At 35.8% G+C, this 14139-nt stretch overlaps 1 protein-coding gene across 2 annotated transcripts in view; it reads right to left on the bottom strand.

The window, feature by feature from the left end:
- Positions 1-14139, bottom strand: part of CENPC (centromere protein C) — a 68996-nt gene that overhangs the window by 50169 nt on the left and 4688 nt on the right. For both annotated transcript variants that reach the window (XR_002735648.1, XM_023232146.1), the window contains exons 4-5: positions 13234-13328; positions 6360-6459 (exon numbers count right to left, since the gene is read on the bottom strand). Coding sequence is in view for 1 of the 2 variants with exons in the window: in XM_023232146.1 (XP_023087914.1) it covers positions 6360-6459; positions 13234-13328 (195 nt within the window). In the remaining variant the exon portion in view is untranslated. The remainder of the gene's footprint in view (positions 1-6359; positions 6460-13233; positions 13329-14139) is intronic.

Here is a 14139-nt window from a genome sequence, read left to right as displayed (position 1 = left end):
ACTCCAGCCCCGGCAACAGAGCGAGGCTCTGTCTCAAAAAAAATAAAAAAAAAAAAAGAACAAAGTGGAAGGCATCACGCTACCTGGCTTCAAACTATACTATAAGGCTACAGTAACCAAAATAGCTTGGTACTGGTACCAAAACAGATATACAGACCAATGGAACAGAAGAGAGGCCTCAGAAATAACACCACACGGCCAGACGCGGTGGCTCACGCCTATAATCCCAGCACTTTGGGAGGACAAGACGGGCAGTTCACGAGGTCAGGATATCCAGACCACGGTGAAACCCTGTCTCTACTAAAAAATACAAAAAATTAGCTGAAGGCGTTGGCGGGCGCCTGTAGTCCCAGCAACTGGGGAGGCCGAGGCAGGAGAACGGCGTGAACCCCGGAGGCAGAGCTTGCAGTGAGCCGAGATCGCCGAGATCGCGACACTGCACTCCAGCCCAGGCGACAGAGGGAGACTCCGTCTCAAATAATAATAATTTAATAACTTAAATAACATAAAAAATGTGAATTCTCACAAAATTACTACATAAATTAAATGGAATTCTAGTTAGAATAAAACTCCATCTCTGCTAAAATTACAAAAAAATTGCTTTTAACAATTAACATTTAACAAATGGTGCTGGGAAAACTGGCTAGCCATATGCAGAAAACTGAAACTGGAGCCCTTTCTTACACCTTATACAAAAATTAACTCAAGATGGATTAAAGACTTACATGTAAGGCCTAACATCATAAAAACTCTAGAAGAAAACGTAGGCAATACCATTCAGGACATAGGCATGGGCAAAGACTTCATTACTAAAACACTAAAAGCAATTGCAACAAAAGCCAAAATTGACAAACGGGATCTAATTACACTAAAGAGCTTCTGCTCAGCAAGAGTGAACAGGCATCCTACAGAATGGGAGAATATTTTTGCAACCTCTCCATCTAACGAAGGTCTAATATCCAGATTCTACAATACACTTAAACAAATTTACGAGAAAAACAAAAACAAACAATCCCGTCAAAAAGTGGGCAAAGGATATAAACAGACACTTCTCAGAAGAAGATGTTTACATGGTCAACAAACATAATAAAAAAAAGCTCATCATCATTGGTCATTAGAGAAATGCAAATCAAAACCACAATGTGATACCATCTCACACCAGTTAGAATAGTGATCATTAAAAAGACAAGAAACAACAGATGCTGGCAAGGATGTGGAGAAATAGGAACACTTTTACACTGTTGGTGGGAGTGTAAATTAGTTCAACTATTGTGGAAGACAGTGTGGCAATTCCTCAAGGATCTAGAACCAGAAATACCATTCGACCCAGCAATCCCATCACTGGGTATATACCCAAAGGATTATAAATCATTCTACTATGAAGAGACATGCACATGTATGTTTACTGCAGCACTATTTACAATAGCAAAGACTTGGAACCAACCCAAATGCCCATCAATGATAGACTGGATAAAGGAAATCTGACACATATACACCATGGAATACTAAGCAGCCATAAAAAAGAATGTTCATGTCCTTTGCAAGGATATGGATGAAGCTGGAAACCATCATCCTCAGCAAACTAACACAGGAACAGAAAACCAAACACCGCATGTTCTCACTCATAAGCAGGAGTAGAACAATGAGAACATATGGACACAGGGAGGGGAACATCACACACCGGGGCCTGTCGGGGGAGGGGGAAAAGGGAAGGGAAAGCATTAGGACAAATACCTAGGTTTAAAACCTAGATGATGGGTTGATAGGTGCAGCAAACCACTATGGCACATGTATACCTATGTAACAAACCTGCATGTTTAGCACATGTATCCCAGAACTTAAAGTAAAAAAATACATATTAAAAAAAAAACTCAAAAAAAAAAATAGGGTAATGCTATGAACAATTTCATGCTTACAAACTTGACAGATGATTAGAAAAAATGGATCGATATCTCAGAAACACAAACTACTAAAATTTGGTCACAACAAAAATGATAATCTAAATAGTCTTATAACTATTCAAGAATTAATTTTGTTATTTAAAGTTCTTGAAAAAAAAAATCTCCTGGACCAGAGGATTTCACTGGAGACTGTTACATCAAATAGTTAAAGAATTAACACCAATTTTACACAGTCCCTTCCAGAAATTAGAAAAGGGAATAATTTCCAACTCATTTAATAAGGCAAATATTACCTTGATACCAAAACCATACAAACACAGCATTGAAAAATATATAAACCATTCTCTCCTTACTTAAATACAAAAATCCTCAAAATTTTAGTAAGTCACATTCAACAATGTATAAAAAATAGTAATAATGCACAATAACTGACATTTATAGATAACTACACCCAACAACAGAAAACATTTTTTTTTAATGCCCATGAATCATTCATAAAGACAGGCAGTATCTTGGGTCACAAAACAAATCTTCATAAATGTAAAAGAACTGAAATTACACAGTGCATACCTTTCATAAAAGAATCAAGATCAGAAATTAATACGTAAAAGAAATTACCAAACACTGAAAAATTAACACACTTCTAAATAACCAATAGGCTAAAGTCTGAAAAGATATTTAAAAATACACCAAAATAAGTGAAATGAACAGAAAATACAAGACACAAAACCTGTGGAATGCAGCTACAACAGTGCCGAGGGGGAAATTTATGCCAAATGAATACATTTGAAAAGGGAAAAAGAGCTCAAATCAATAATACATCATGACCACATGGAAATTTTATGCAAGGCTGGTTAAACTTTCAAAAAATCAATCTGTATAAGCCATCATATTAACAGATTAAAGAAGAAAAATCATATGATCATATGGATTTATGCAAAAGATGCATTTGACAAAATCTACATTATCCATGATTAAAATTCTCAGCATACTGGTAGGAAAAAATTTCCCAACCCTATGAAAAACATCTACTAAAAACTTACAGCTAACATCATATACTTAATGTGAAAGATCGAATGCTTTCTAAGAGCAGGAACAAGGCTAGAATTTTCACCCCGTCGTTTTTTTGTGTTTGTTTGTTTTTGTTGTTTTTTGAGACAGGGTCTGACTCTGAACCCAGGCTGGAGTGTGGTGGGACTAGCACAGCTCACTGCAGTCTCAACCTTTTGGGCTCAAGTGACTCTCCCACCTCAGTCTCCCAAGTAGGCAGGGCTACAGGTACCTGCCACTGCACAGGCTAAATTTCTGTGTTTTTTGTAGAGACAAGTTCTCACTACATTGCCTAGGCCGGTCTCAAACATCTGGCCTCAAGCGATTCTCCCACCTCAGACTCCCAAAGTGCTGGAACTATAGGTCTACGCCACGGTGCTTGGACACATCACTGATACTTAACACAACACTGAAGTGCTAGCTAATAACGGTAAGAAAAAGAAATTAAAGACATAAACTAAATTTACCCCAAACTACCCACAATTATTATTTTAAGTGGCACTGTACTAATTTCAGTTAAAATCATAGAACAGACATGGGTATCTAATATCATCATTATTAAACAACGTTGACTCAGAGATTCTATCAAAGGCAAGCAGACTGAAATAATCAGATTAAATATAACAAATAAAACCTCTCTTTAGCTGATGACATGGTTATGTAGCTTAAAGAACACTAAAAGATTCAAATTTTTAAAGGTCTAGAATTAATTTTTTTAAAAACCTTCGTAAGTGCTGAATTAAAATTTTCTTGATATAAAAATTAGCCTCGTAATTTAAAAAAATGTACAGAATAGTACAAAAATTATAGTATAGTTAGGATTAACCTTAACGAGAAAGTCAAAGACCCAATACCATGAGGGAGGGGAGAATGGGAAGCCAGGAGACAGACTTTATTAAAACATTTTTTATGATAAAACATGAAATTTACATATTAATCATTTATGAGTGTACAAGTTAATGGCATTAAGTACATTCATAAGGCTGTGCAACCAAGACCATTTCTAGAACGTTTTCATCATCTCAAACAAATTCTGTACACATCAAACATCAAAACATCATTACCCACTATCCTAATCCCCTGCAACCTCTATTCTACTTCTTATCTCTAAATTTACCTATTATAAATACCTCATGTAAGTGGAACTACAAAATTTTTGCCCTTTTTTGTCTAGTTTATTTCAGTTTGCATGTTTTAATGTGTTCAAGATTTTTCTATGCTATGTTACATAGCAGAACTTTGTTTTTAATGACTAATATTCTATGTATACATCAAATGATGTTTATCCATTCATCTGTTGACGGACACTTGGCTTGTTTACACCTTTTGAGTATTGTGAATAATACTGCTAGGAATATTAGCATACAAATGTCTGTTTCCATCCCTGCTTTCAATTCTTTGGGGTATATATCTAGGAGGGAAGTACTGGGTCATATGGTAGCTCTATGCTTAACTTTTTGAGAAACTATCAAACTGTTTTCCACGGTAGCTGCACCATTTTACATTCCCACCAGTGATGCATGAGGGTTTTGATTTATCCATATCTTCAACACTTATTTTCCTTTTTTTGTTTTAAATAATAGCTAACCTAGTGAGTGTAAAGTGATATCTTCCTAGGGTCTTGATTTGCATTCTCTAATGACTAAAGATTTCAAGGATCCTTTCATATATTCATTGGCCAATTGCATAACTTCTCTGGAGAAATGTCTATTCAAGTCCTTTGCTCATCTTTTATTTGGGTTGTTTGGTTTTTCTGTTGTTGAGCTGTAGAAGTTCTTCATATTTTTTGATTATAAATCTCTATCATCCTTATTAGGTAAATTATCTGCAAATATCTTCTCCTAGTCTGGTTGCCCTTTCACACTCTTGACAGTGTCCTTCAGATTATTACTATTATTATTTTTTTTTTTTTGGAGACAGGGTCTCACTCTGTCGCCCAGGCTGGAGTGCAGTGGCGCGATCTTGGATTCACTGCAACCTCCACCTCCTAGGCTCAAGCGATTCTTCTGACTCAGTCTCCCGAGTAGCTGGGATAACAAGCACTTGCCACCACGCCCGGCAAATTTTGGTAGTTTTAGCAGAGATGGAGTTTTACCACACTGGCCACGCTGGTCTCAAACTTTTGACCTCAACTGATCCGCCTGCCTCAGTCTCCCAAAGTGCTGGGATTACAGGCATGAGCAACCACTCCTGGCCCCAAATTAATATTTTTATAAGAAACAAACATAATTTATTTTGTAAAAAACTTAAATAACATAAAAAATGTGAATTCTCACAAAATTACTACATAAATTAAATGCAATTCTAGTTAGAATTCCAAAAGTTTATTAGGAATTGGATAAAACTAAAAGCTCATAGAAAGAAAAAAGGCTGCAGAATGGCAGTGGAATAGTGAAGGTATTTATCTTTATATCAAGACATACTATAAAGCTACTATTAGTAACAAGAGTATTGTGTTGACACAGGAAAAAACAAATACATCAAAATTCAAAAGTATGTTGAATGTTATGTGAGATTTAATATAGAATAAAAGTAGTACATTTAGAAGAGAACGGATTTTTTTTTTAATTTAATAAACAGATCTGACACAACTGACCACCCAGAAGAAAACAAGCTTAGAAGATTGTCATGTTATATACTGAAACACATTCCAGATGGTTAAAGACTTAATTTTCTTTTTTTTTATTAAAAAAAAAAAAAGGTTTTCAGATGAAAAATCTAAGTTGGGATAAGACAGAACTTTAAACTACAACAAACTTAAAGCTATAAAAGTCACACATTTAATAATTAAAATCCAACAGCCAATAAACATAAGGTGCTCAAACTCTGGCAATCATGGAAACGGACACTAAAGTCAAAATGAGATTGCTTAGTATCAATGAATGGGCAAAAATGTAGAACAGTAAATAGACTATCAGGTAAAAGGTACTCTTACACTATTAGTGTAAAAGGAAATTATAATAGCCTTTTCTGAAAGCAGTTACAGGCACAGACACATACAAACACATATGCTTTTTTTTTTTTTTCTTTCATTTATGGGCACCAATTAAGGTATAGAATGATTCAAAGGCTACCTCAGCAGAATGATAGGAGTAATGACTAAATTCTTATTTTAAACCTTTATTAACTCAATGGAGTAACATAACACTCTTTTAATCTGAAAAATGAAAATAAATAAAACTTTAAAAAGTAGTAGCACATATCACTGACTAAAGGAAATGGAGAAGAGAGAAAAAGAGCACTGACCATGGAGCTGTAAGGAAATCAAAAACGAATTCATCCATTTCACAATTCACAATTCTGTCTAGGCTGACCCTGACCTTCATACTCAAAGCAACACATGCACCATTAGCATTTCTCACTTTTTAAATATATCCAAGCAAATAATGCCCATGGAATGCCACTAACCTGATCTGTTGGTGGCTTCACTTGGTTCTACAACAACCTGCAGAGAGGCTTCTTTCTTCCTTGAAGAAACTGGAACTGACTTTGGATGTGATTTCTGGCACTGAGCACAGAAGAAATACAACATTAGAACTATTTTATTAACTTATCAATTCTGATGAAATATATTTGTTTTTTAAATGGGGGGAAAAACAAGTATTCTAAAACAACAAACCAGCTGTTAAGAGTTTTATACTACTTTTTATTTTATTTCTAAAGTAATAGCTCTTTGGAAAACAATTTGGCATTATTCAGCAAAGATGAAATTTCATACAACCTATCACAGAAACAATATCGTTCTAAACAGCAAACAACTATGTGGATAGAAGACTGAATAAACTTATTGAATAAATATAGTATAGATATATCATAGTACATATGTAACAGTGGACCAAATAAACTACAATAATATAAATTATTTTAACCAGAAAAAAAAGCAAGCTGCAGAAGTACATAACAATCCTATCTGTGTAAAGTTCAAAATAGCCACATAAAACACTACAGTATTTAGAGATTCATTCTGGAGGAAAGAGTTAACGTAGCAGGCCTGATACATTTAAAGGGCTAGCTTACAGGGCTACCCCTTGGTTGGCATCCAGAAACTTGACTTTTAGAATGTTCCCTCCATTACTAACAGACAAGGTTGCACCTGCTATGCCAGCCTGCCTAGACTGTTTGCATAAACACTGTGATTTGTGGTGAACATCTGCTTTCTTTCCTTCTGGGAGTGTGTAAACTTTTGGTAGGCATAGGGTGCTTATGGGACCAACCCCCAGTGAAAACAGGCTGAGTTTCAAAAGGCTTCTCTGAGGAGAAAGAATATATACACGTTACTGCATTTCACTGCTGGAAGGAATGAGTACAGTCTATATGGCCCGTTGGGGAGCACAGGAAGCCTATACATGGATTCCTCCAGACTCTGCTAATGTGTATTTTTCCCTTACTGACCCAGCTGTGTATCCTGGCTGAATGACTATAAGAAGTATCAGTCATGAGTTCAACTATATGTCAAGTCTGCCGAGTCCTTTTAGTGAAGCACCCAAATGTGGATGGTAGTGGGACTTCTGTCACAAGTGGTAGCAGAAGTGTATCAGCACAGTATCAGCACAGTACAGAAATGAATAAAAGACAGGCTGATATGGTTTGGCTGTGTCCCCACCCAAATCTCAACTTGAATTGTATCTCCCAGAATTTTCCTGTGTTGTGGAAGGGGCCCAGTGGGAGATATCTGAATCATCAGGGCCAGTCTTTACCGTGCTATTCTCGTGATAGTGAATAAGTCTCACGAGATCTCATGGATTTATCAGGGGTTTCCACTTTTGCTTCTTTCTTATTTTTCTCTTGCCACCACCATGTAAGAAGTACCTTTCGCCCTCTGCCATGATTGTGAGGCCTCCGAGCCATGTGTAACTGTAAGTCAAATTAAATCTCCTTTTCTTCCCAGTCTTAGGAATCTCTTCATCGGAAGTGTGAAAATGGACTAATACACAGACCCACTACACCGTTGTTGAGTGACCACAGTATGGAATTCAATTCCATAAAAAGACAGAGGCAGGCTTTCATTTCATCTCTGCTGCCTCTTAATATCTCATTAAAGATTTTTAAAAACAAACTCAGAAGGATGAAGAGAAAGACAAAGGAGTAGATGAGACATGCCAGCAAACATTTTTAGGTTGAAAAGCAAATTACTGGTAATTAAGCAACCCAGAGAGAATGGAAACATGCTAGCAATGGAGAAAACCCAGAAGCAGACAGATTACTGTTTATGGATAAACCTATAAAGATTAGTAAAACTGCAAGACACTGCTAAAAAAAAGGGGGCAGGTCAGATGCAGTGGCTCACAACTGTAATCCCAGCACTTTGGTAGGCCAAGGCAGGAGGATCACTTGAGGTCAAGAATTCAAGATCAGCGTGGGAAACTAAGCAAGACCACATCTCTATGTAAAAATAAAAAATTAGCCAAGAGTGGTGGTGCATGCTTGTGGTCCTACCTACTCAGGAGGCTGAGGCAAAAGGATCACTTGAGCCCAGAGGTTTGAGGTCGCAGTGGGCTATGTGCACGCAACTGCACTCCAGCAACAGAGCGAGACCCTGTCTCAAAAAACAGAAGGGGCACGTAAACAGAGGGTATTAAAAGTGTGTATAGTTGAATGTGTCTTTTGTCACAGAAAAAAAAAAAAGTGTGTATAGAAAGTAGTAAAACTGGCTGGGCGCAGTGGCTCACACCTGCAATCCCCATACTTTGGGAGGACAAGGCGGGTAGATCACCTGAGGTCAGGAGTTCGAGACCAGCCTGACCAATGTGGTGAAACCTTGTCTCTACTAAAAATACAAAAATTAGCCAGGCATGGTGGCAGACACCTGTAGTCCCAGCTACTCGAGAGGCTGAGACAGGAGAATTGCTTGAACCCGGAGGCAGAGGTTGCAGTAAGCTGAAATCGCGCCACTGCACTCCAGCCCAGGAGACACAGCGAGACTCCGTCTCAAAAAAAGAAGGTAGTAAAACTGAGAAGCCCCTCCCAAACCTATCAGGAGATTAGATATTTACTCTCGAGTTTCTAAATCAGAGAGACTGTGACATTAGTGGCATAAGACACAGCTGAAGTTAAGGGCAATACATGAAAACCAGAGATATTAAGTAGGAACATTCAAACTGCACTTTCCCCTCTGCCACATCTGACTGAAACTGAAAACAATCGCAGTTAGACTCCAACAGCCAAGTGGGAGAGATTTCTTTGCCAGAAATACTTACCAGGCCAAGAGAAAAGAAAACTACAGATATTAACACCTGGACACCAACAATGAAATGGACCAAACTACACCACGGTGACATCCACCAGTTTACAAATTTTACCAGGCATATAGAGCTTCCAGTGCATTTTAGTTTCCCACTTTCAAATAAGAAGAGACAGCTAAGGATCACTGGACATATGAAAAAAGGCCAGGTAAAGAGAAAAGTCAGTAAAAAGGGTACTTGCAGAAAACAGAAACTGAAGAAATATGTATGAAAATGGTTAGGAGAACCTAAAGTCAAAGAATATAATAAAAATTTAGATCACTAAAGACAGATGACATGATCCTAAAAGCCTGCAAAGAGGAAAAAAATAGTCACAAACGATCATGGAATCAAAACAGTATTCTCAACAGAGAAGCTAAAATAAAAGCAAGCAATATTTTTAAAAGTCTAAGGGAAAATATACCTGACTAAAAGGGAGGCTTGACATGAAAAAAATATACTATTTTTTAACTAAAGGAAAATAATTTCTAATCTAGAATTCTGTACTCACCCAAATTACCCATCATGAAGGTAAAACCATGGTATTTTTAAACAATTAAGGTCTTAAATTCTCAGAAAGCTACTAAAGGATAAGTCCCACCAAAAAAGGAGAGGCCAAGAAAAAAGGAAGATTCAAGATCCAAGAAATAAGAGTTGCAATTCAGGAGAAAAGCAAAGGGACTCCCTGTGATACAGGGAGAGTACATGAGAAAACCTATATGACAGGTCTAAGAGTAGATTGCAGAAAAAAAAGAGCAGAGATGGAAAAGCTGAAAATGATAAATTAATGTGTCTACATATACTAAGACATTTATACTTAGACTTTTGTCATAGAAAACTGGTGACGAATCAGTCGTAGGTGCACAGAAAGTCAAAAATGGAAAAACTAAAATTAAATCAAGAGAAAACTAAGAGCTGTATATAAAGAAAATTTAACCATTAGTACTCTACATAGCTGTGACTACTGAAACAGTCGTAATAATACCGTAAACACTAAATACTAATCCTAGTAAAAATTATGATGTACTAAAGAATGGAAGTTTACGTGTTGTGGCGGAAAGTAGAAACTATATGACAAATAGTCTAAATTTCCATAGTAGAAAGCCAATAAATAATAACAAAGACTGAAAAAAAAAATCCAGAAACAGCAATATAAACATTATTTAGAAATATGGAGTCAAAATAACTGGAAGAAATAGCTAAGACTAAAAAGTTGGACTTGGAGGAGGAAAAGTGGGGTCTATTGTTTTTTTGTGGAATTTATGGAACTATTTTAACTACCATGTACATAATGCCTTTGAGTTTTAAAATCATTCTTCCAACAAATTAAGAAGAAAATTATGTAGAAAGATAGGGAACAGAATAAAATAGTGAACCAGAATAGACTGCTGATTCTTTGAAAATGCTAATGACAGAAAAATACCTCTAACAACACAGATTATTTAAAAAGGTGAAAATCACCAATAAAAAGAGAGTACTAACTATGAGAAAGATCATAAAGTTAACTATACACAAACTGAGAACAGAGGAAATGTTTCAAGAAAATTATAAAATGTCAAAACTGGTAAAAGAAATACAAAAAATGTAATAGATCATTAAATAAAGTGGTAATCACAAACACCCCACCAAAACAGCCCCAACCATATGTTTTACAAATGATCTAAATTTTAAGAAACAGATCATTTTTGCTTATCAAGTTATCCCAGAAAACAGAAGAGAAAAACTAATTTCTTTTATGAAGCTCGGTTGTGTTTCAGTTAAAACCTAAGAAGTCGTATCTTATTTTACTTAAAGACAAACAAATATGAAGTAATAACTAGACCTAGGAATCTCAAGTTCTCAAACAGAAAAGCCTGTAAGATAGGTAAGTCTTAAGTCTGATTTTATTTTCAAATCAAGTAAACAAATTCCATTTCTTATGTGGAAGGCCTGGGCCAAGCTTGCTGCATGGAAAGGACCTACCTGAAAAAAAAAAACCCGAACACCTACAAAGTCTCTGTTGTTTGGAAGCATCCATCTCAAGGATTAGAAAAAAAATCAATAATATAAAAATAAAAATAAAGAATATATGAAAAATAAAATTAAGAAAAAAATAATGAAACTAAAAACAATCAAATGAGAGGACCAACAAAGCCAAACTTGGTTTTCTGAAAGACCAAAATTGATAAACCCTGACAAAACTAATCAATGAAAAAGACAAGGCATAGCAGGCACAGTGGCATGTGCCTCATGAGCAGTAGTCCCAGCTACTCCTTAGGTTAGGGAGGATCACTTAAGCCCAGGAGTTCTAATCCAGCTTGGGCAACATACCAAGATCCCTACATCTAATTAAAAAAAAAAAAAAAAAAAAAAAAAAAAGGATAAGGCATAAATAACCAATGTCAGGAATAAAAAAGGGGTTATAACTGTAGATCCCATAGACATTAATAAGACTGTAAAAAGACAAGACAAAGAGAGACATAAGACATATACAGACACATTCTAAGTCATTTAGAAGACACTGCAGTGGACCTTGGCTTTAGAGCACAGAGTCTTGCTCTCTCTTTGTCTTACATGATTTAAATGTATAAATTTTCAAAATGTCTTAAAAGGGACCAGATTTACCCTCCTGCCTGAATCAATTTTAAAAAAAGAAAAAATACACAAGATTCTCAAGAAATATGAAACTGAAAAACCAAAAAGAATGATTCTTGAGATGGTAAACAAATGAGGTGAACCCTCTCATCACCCATTTCCAGGATGTGGCACACAGGAGAAATCCTCAGTTGAGGAGCCAAAGCTGAGGATTCAGGAAGACGAAAGTGGTTAGAATTTGCAGGGTAAAGTACTGGACAGGAGACAGTTACATAGAGAAAACTGCAGAATGTGCAGATCTCTCCCAAGCATTCAATCAAATATTGATCAGAGAAAGTGTTGTAGGAAAACCAGAGAAAGAACCACCCGAAGCCTTGAGGGGGAATATCCTCCCAGTTACAAAGGACCATTCCACTTATGGAAAGTGGAAAACCTCCATAAGTAACGGGACACAGTAGAGAAGAATTTTGCCTCAGAAGGAGAGAAAATTAGCTATAGACTGTATTTTGCTAGCCTTTATTGTTTCCGTGGCTTCTCATATCTCTAAAATTTGTTTCCATTTTTTTTAAATAGCTGCCTTAGCAGGAGTGTTAGCCTTCTGTGACTTATTGCATTCTACCTAGAAGAGGAACCTCTAGCATAACCTTGATACCAAAGCCCTGTAAGAACATTAAAAAAAAAAAAAAAAAAAAGACAATATTACTCATAAACATAGATGCAAACATCTTCAGTTATTAGGCAAACCTAATCAAAAAAAGTTAATACTTTATGACCAAGTCAAGTTTATCCCAGAAAACCTTAAGTTGCTTTAACTTTCAAAAACCACTGTAATTTATCATGTTTCAGAAGGCCTCTCAATTCTGAAAGAAATGGTTTTGTCTTCATTCCTTGGAACCAAAAGGCTACATATGTTTAATATGTTGATTGCCTTTTACAGCTTTCTAGTAAATGTTATTTCTAGCACTATATGATTTTTCTAATTAGTAATGTGCTTTTGAATAATTTGCCTTAGATTAGCTTCAAATACTTTATTTGAAAGTCTGCTATTTAGTATAGTTAAGTCAACCAATACTTTATTTCTGATCAAACTAACAGCAAACAATTAAAATATATAATCAATAGAAGATTGATTTCCCCGTATAGCAATGAAGTGCCTTCATTTATTAGAATATAACCAACCCTGTCAACCTGATTAGCAACTTCGATTGCTGCCCATTTTCCTAAAAACCTAATTTGAGTATTATTTCAGGGAGGTGAAAAATGTTTGTCATAATTTGATAATTCTAATTCCCATAACCCCAATTCCAAACAGAAAATATCAAATAAAACTTTTCACAAAATACCTCCAAATTTTAAAGAAAGTCAATGGGAATATAGAATTCTTTCAAGAATAAGACTTACAAACAACTAAAATATACATAAGTATATTGTGTATACCTTTATTGATTAAAATATTAAACCTATACCAGCTCTTCTTCATCACTTACCTCTTTGCTTCGTGACTGAATACACGTGTCTTTTATTTTGTGTGTGGAATAAAGCACTGATTTTGTAGAATTTGTACTAAAATCATTGGCAAGACCTAAAACAAAAGTATGAAATTTTCAAAAACAAGATATAGTGTAATATCTATTAGTTACAATTAAAAGTAGCTGTATATGACATGTGAAGAACCATCTGTTGACTCACTGACCACAATTAGCTTCAATCAAGTACCTCAGTTCAAGATTCAAATATTCCTGAGAAGCATCAGAAAATGAGAAAAGCAAACAAAACACCTGAAGTATCAATACATGCCAGTTCTTCTTTCAGAGCTTGTACAGAAAGCATTCTTTTCTATCACCTGCTCCTATTTCTTTGGGTGGCTTATTCTCTTATTCCAATACCTGCTGATGCTAATCAGCAACAGGAAAAGTTTTTGCAGTAATTTATGACTTCCTTAAACAGATATGTACATCATCAAAGATTATCTCAAATTCTCCAGCGATCCCAACAATTCTACACATCTGTTTTCACTATCTATTTTTTCTGGCTGGATACAGTGGATCATGCCTGTAATCCCAACACTTTGGGAGGCTGAAGAGGGCAGATTACTGAAGGGCAGGAGTTCAAGACCAGCCTGGCCAACATGGTGAAACCTGATCTCTGCTAAAAAATACAAAAATTAGCCAGGCTTGGTGGCACACACCTGTAATCCCAGCTACTTGGAAGGCTGAGGAACAAGAATCACTTGAACCTGGGAGACAAAGGTTGCAGTGAGTTGAGACAGCACCACTGTACTACAGCTTGGGTGACACAGCGAGACTATATCTCAATAAATAAATAAATAATAAAATACTTTTTCTTATATATAATTATGTATGGACTTCTAGATTACAGTAATCTAATGTGAA

Source organism: Piliocolobus tephrosceles, chromosome 3 (genome assembly GCF_002776525.5).
Source record: "Piliocolobus tephrosceles isolate RC106 chromosome 3, ASM277652v3, whole genome shotgun sequence".
NCBI lineage: Eukaryota > Metazoa > Chordata > Mammalia > Primates > Cercopithecidae > Piliocolobus > Piliocolobus tephrosceles.
This window is presented reverse-complemented; position numbering and strand designations above follow the sequence as displayed.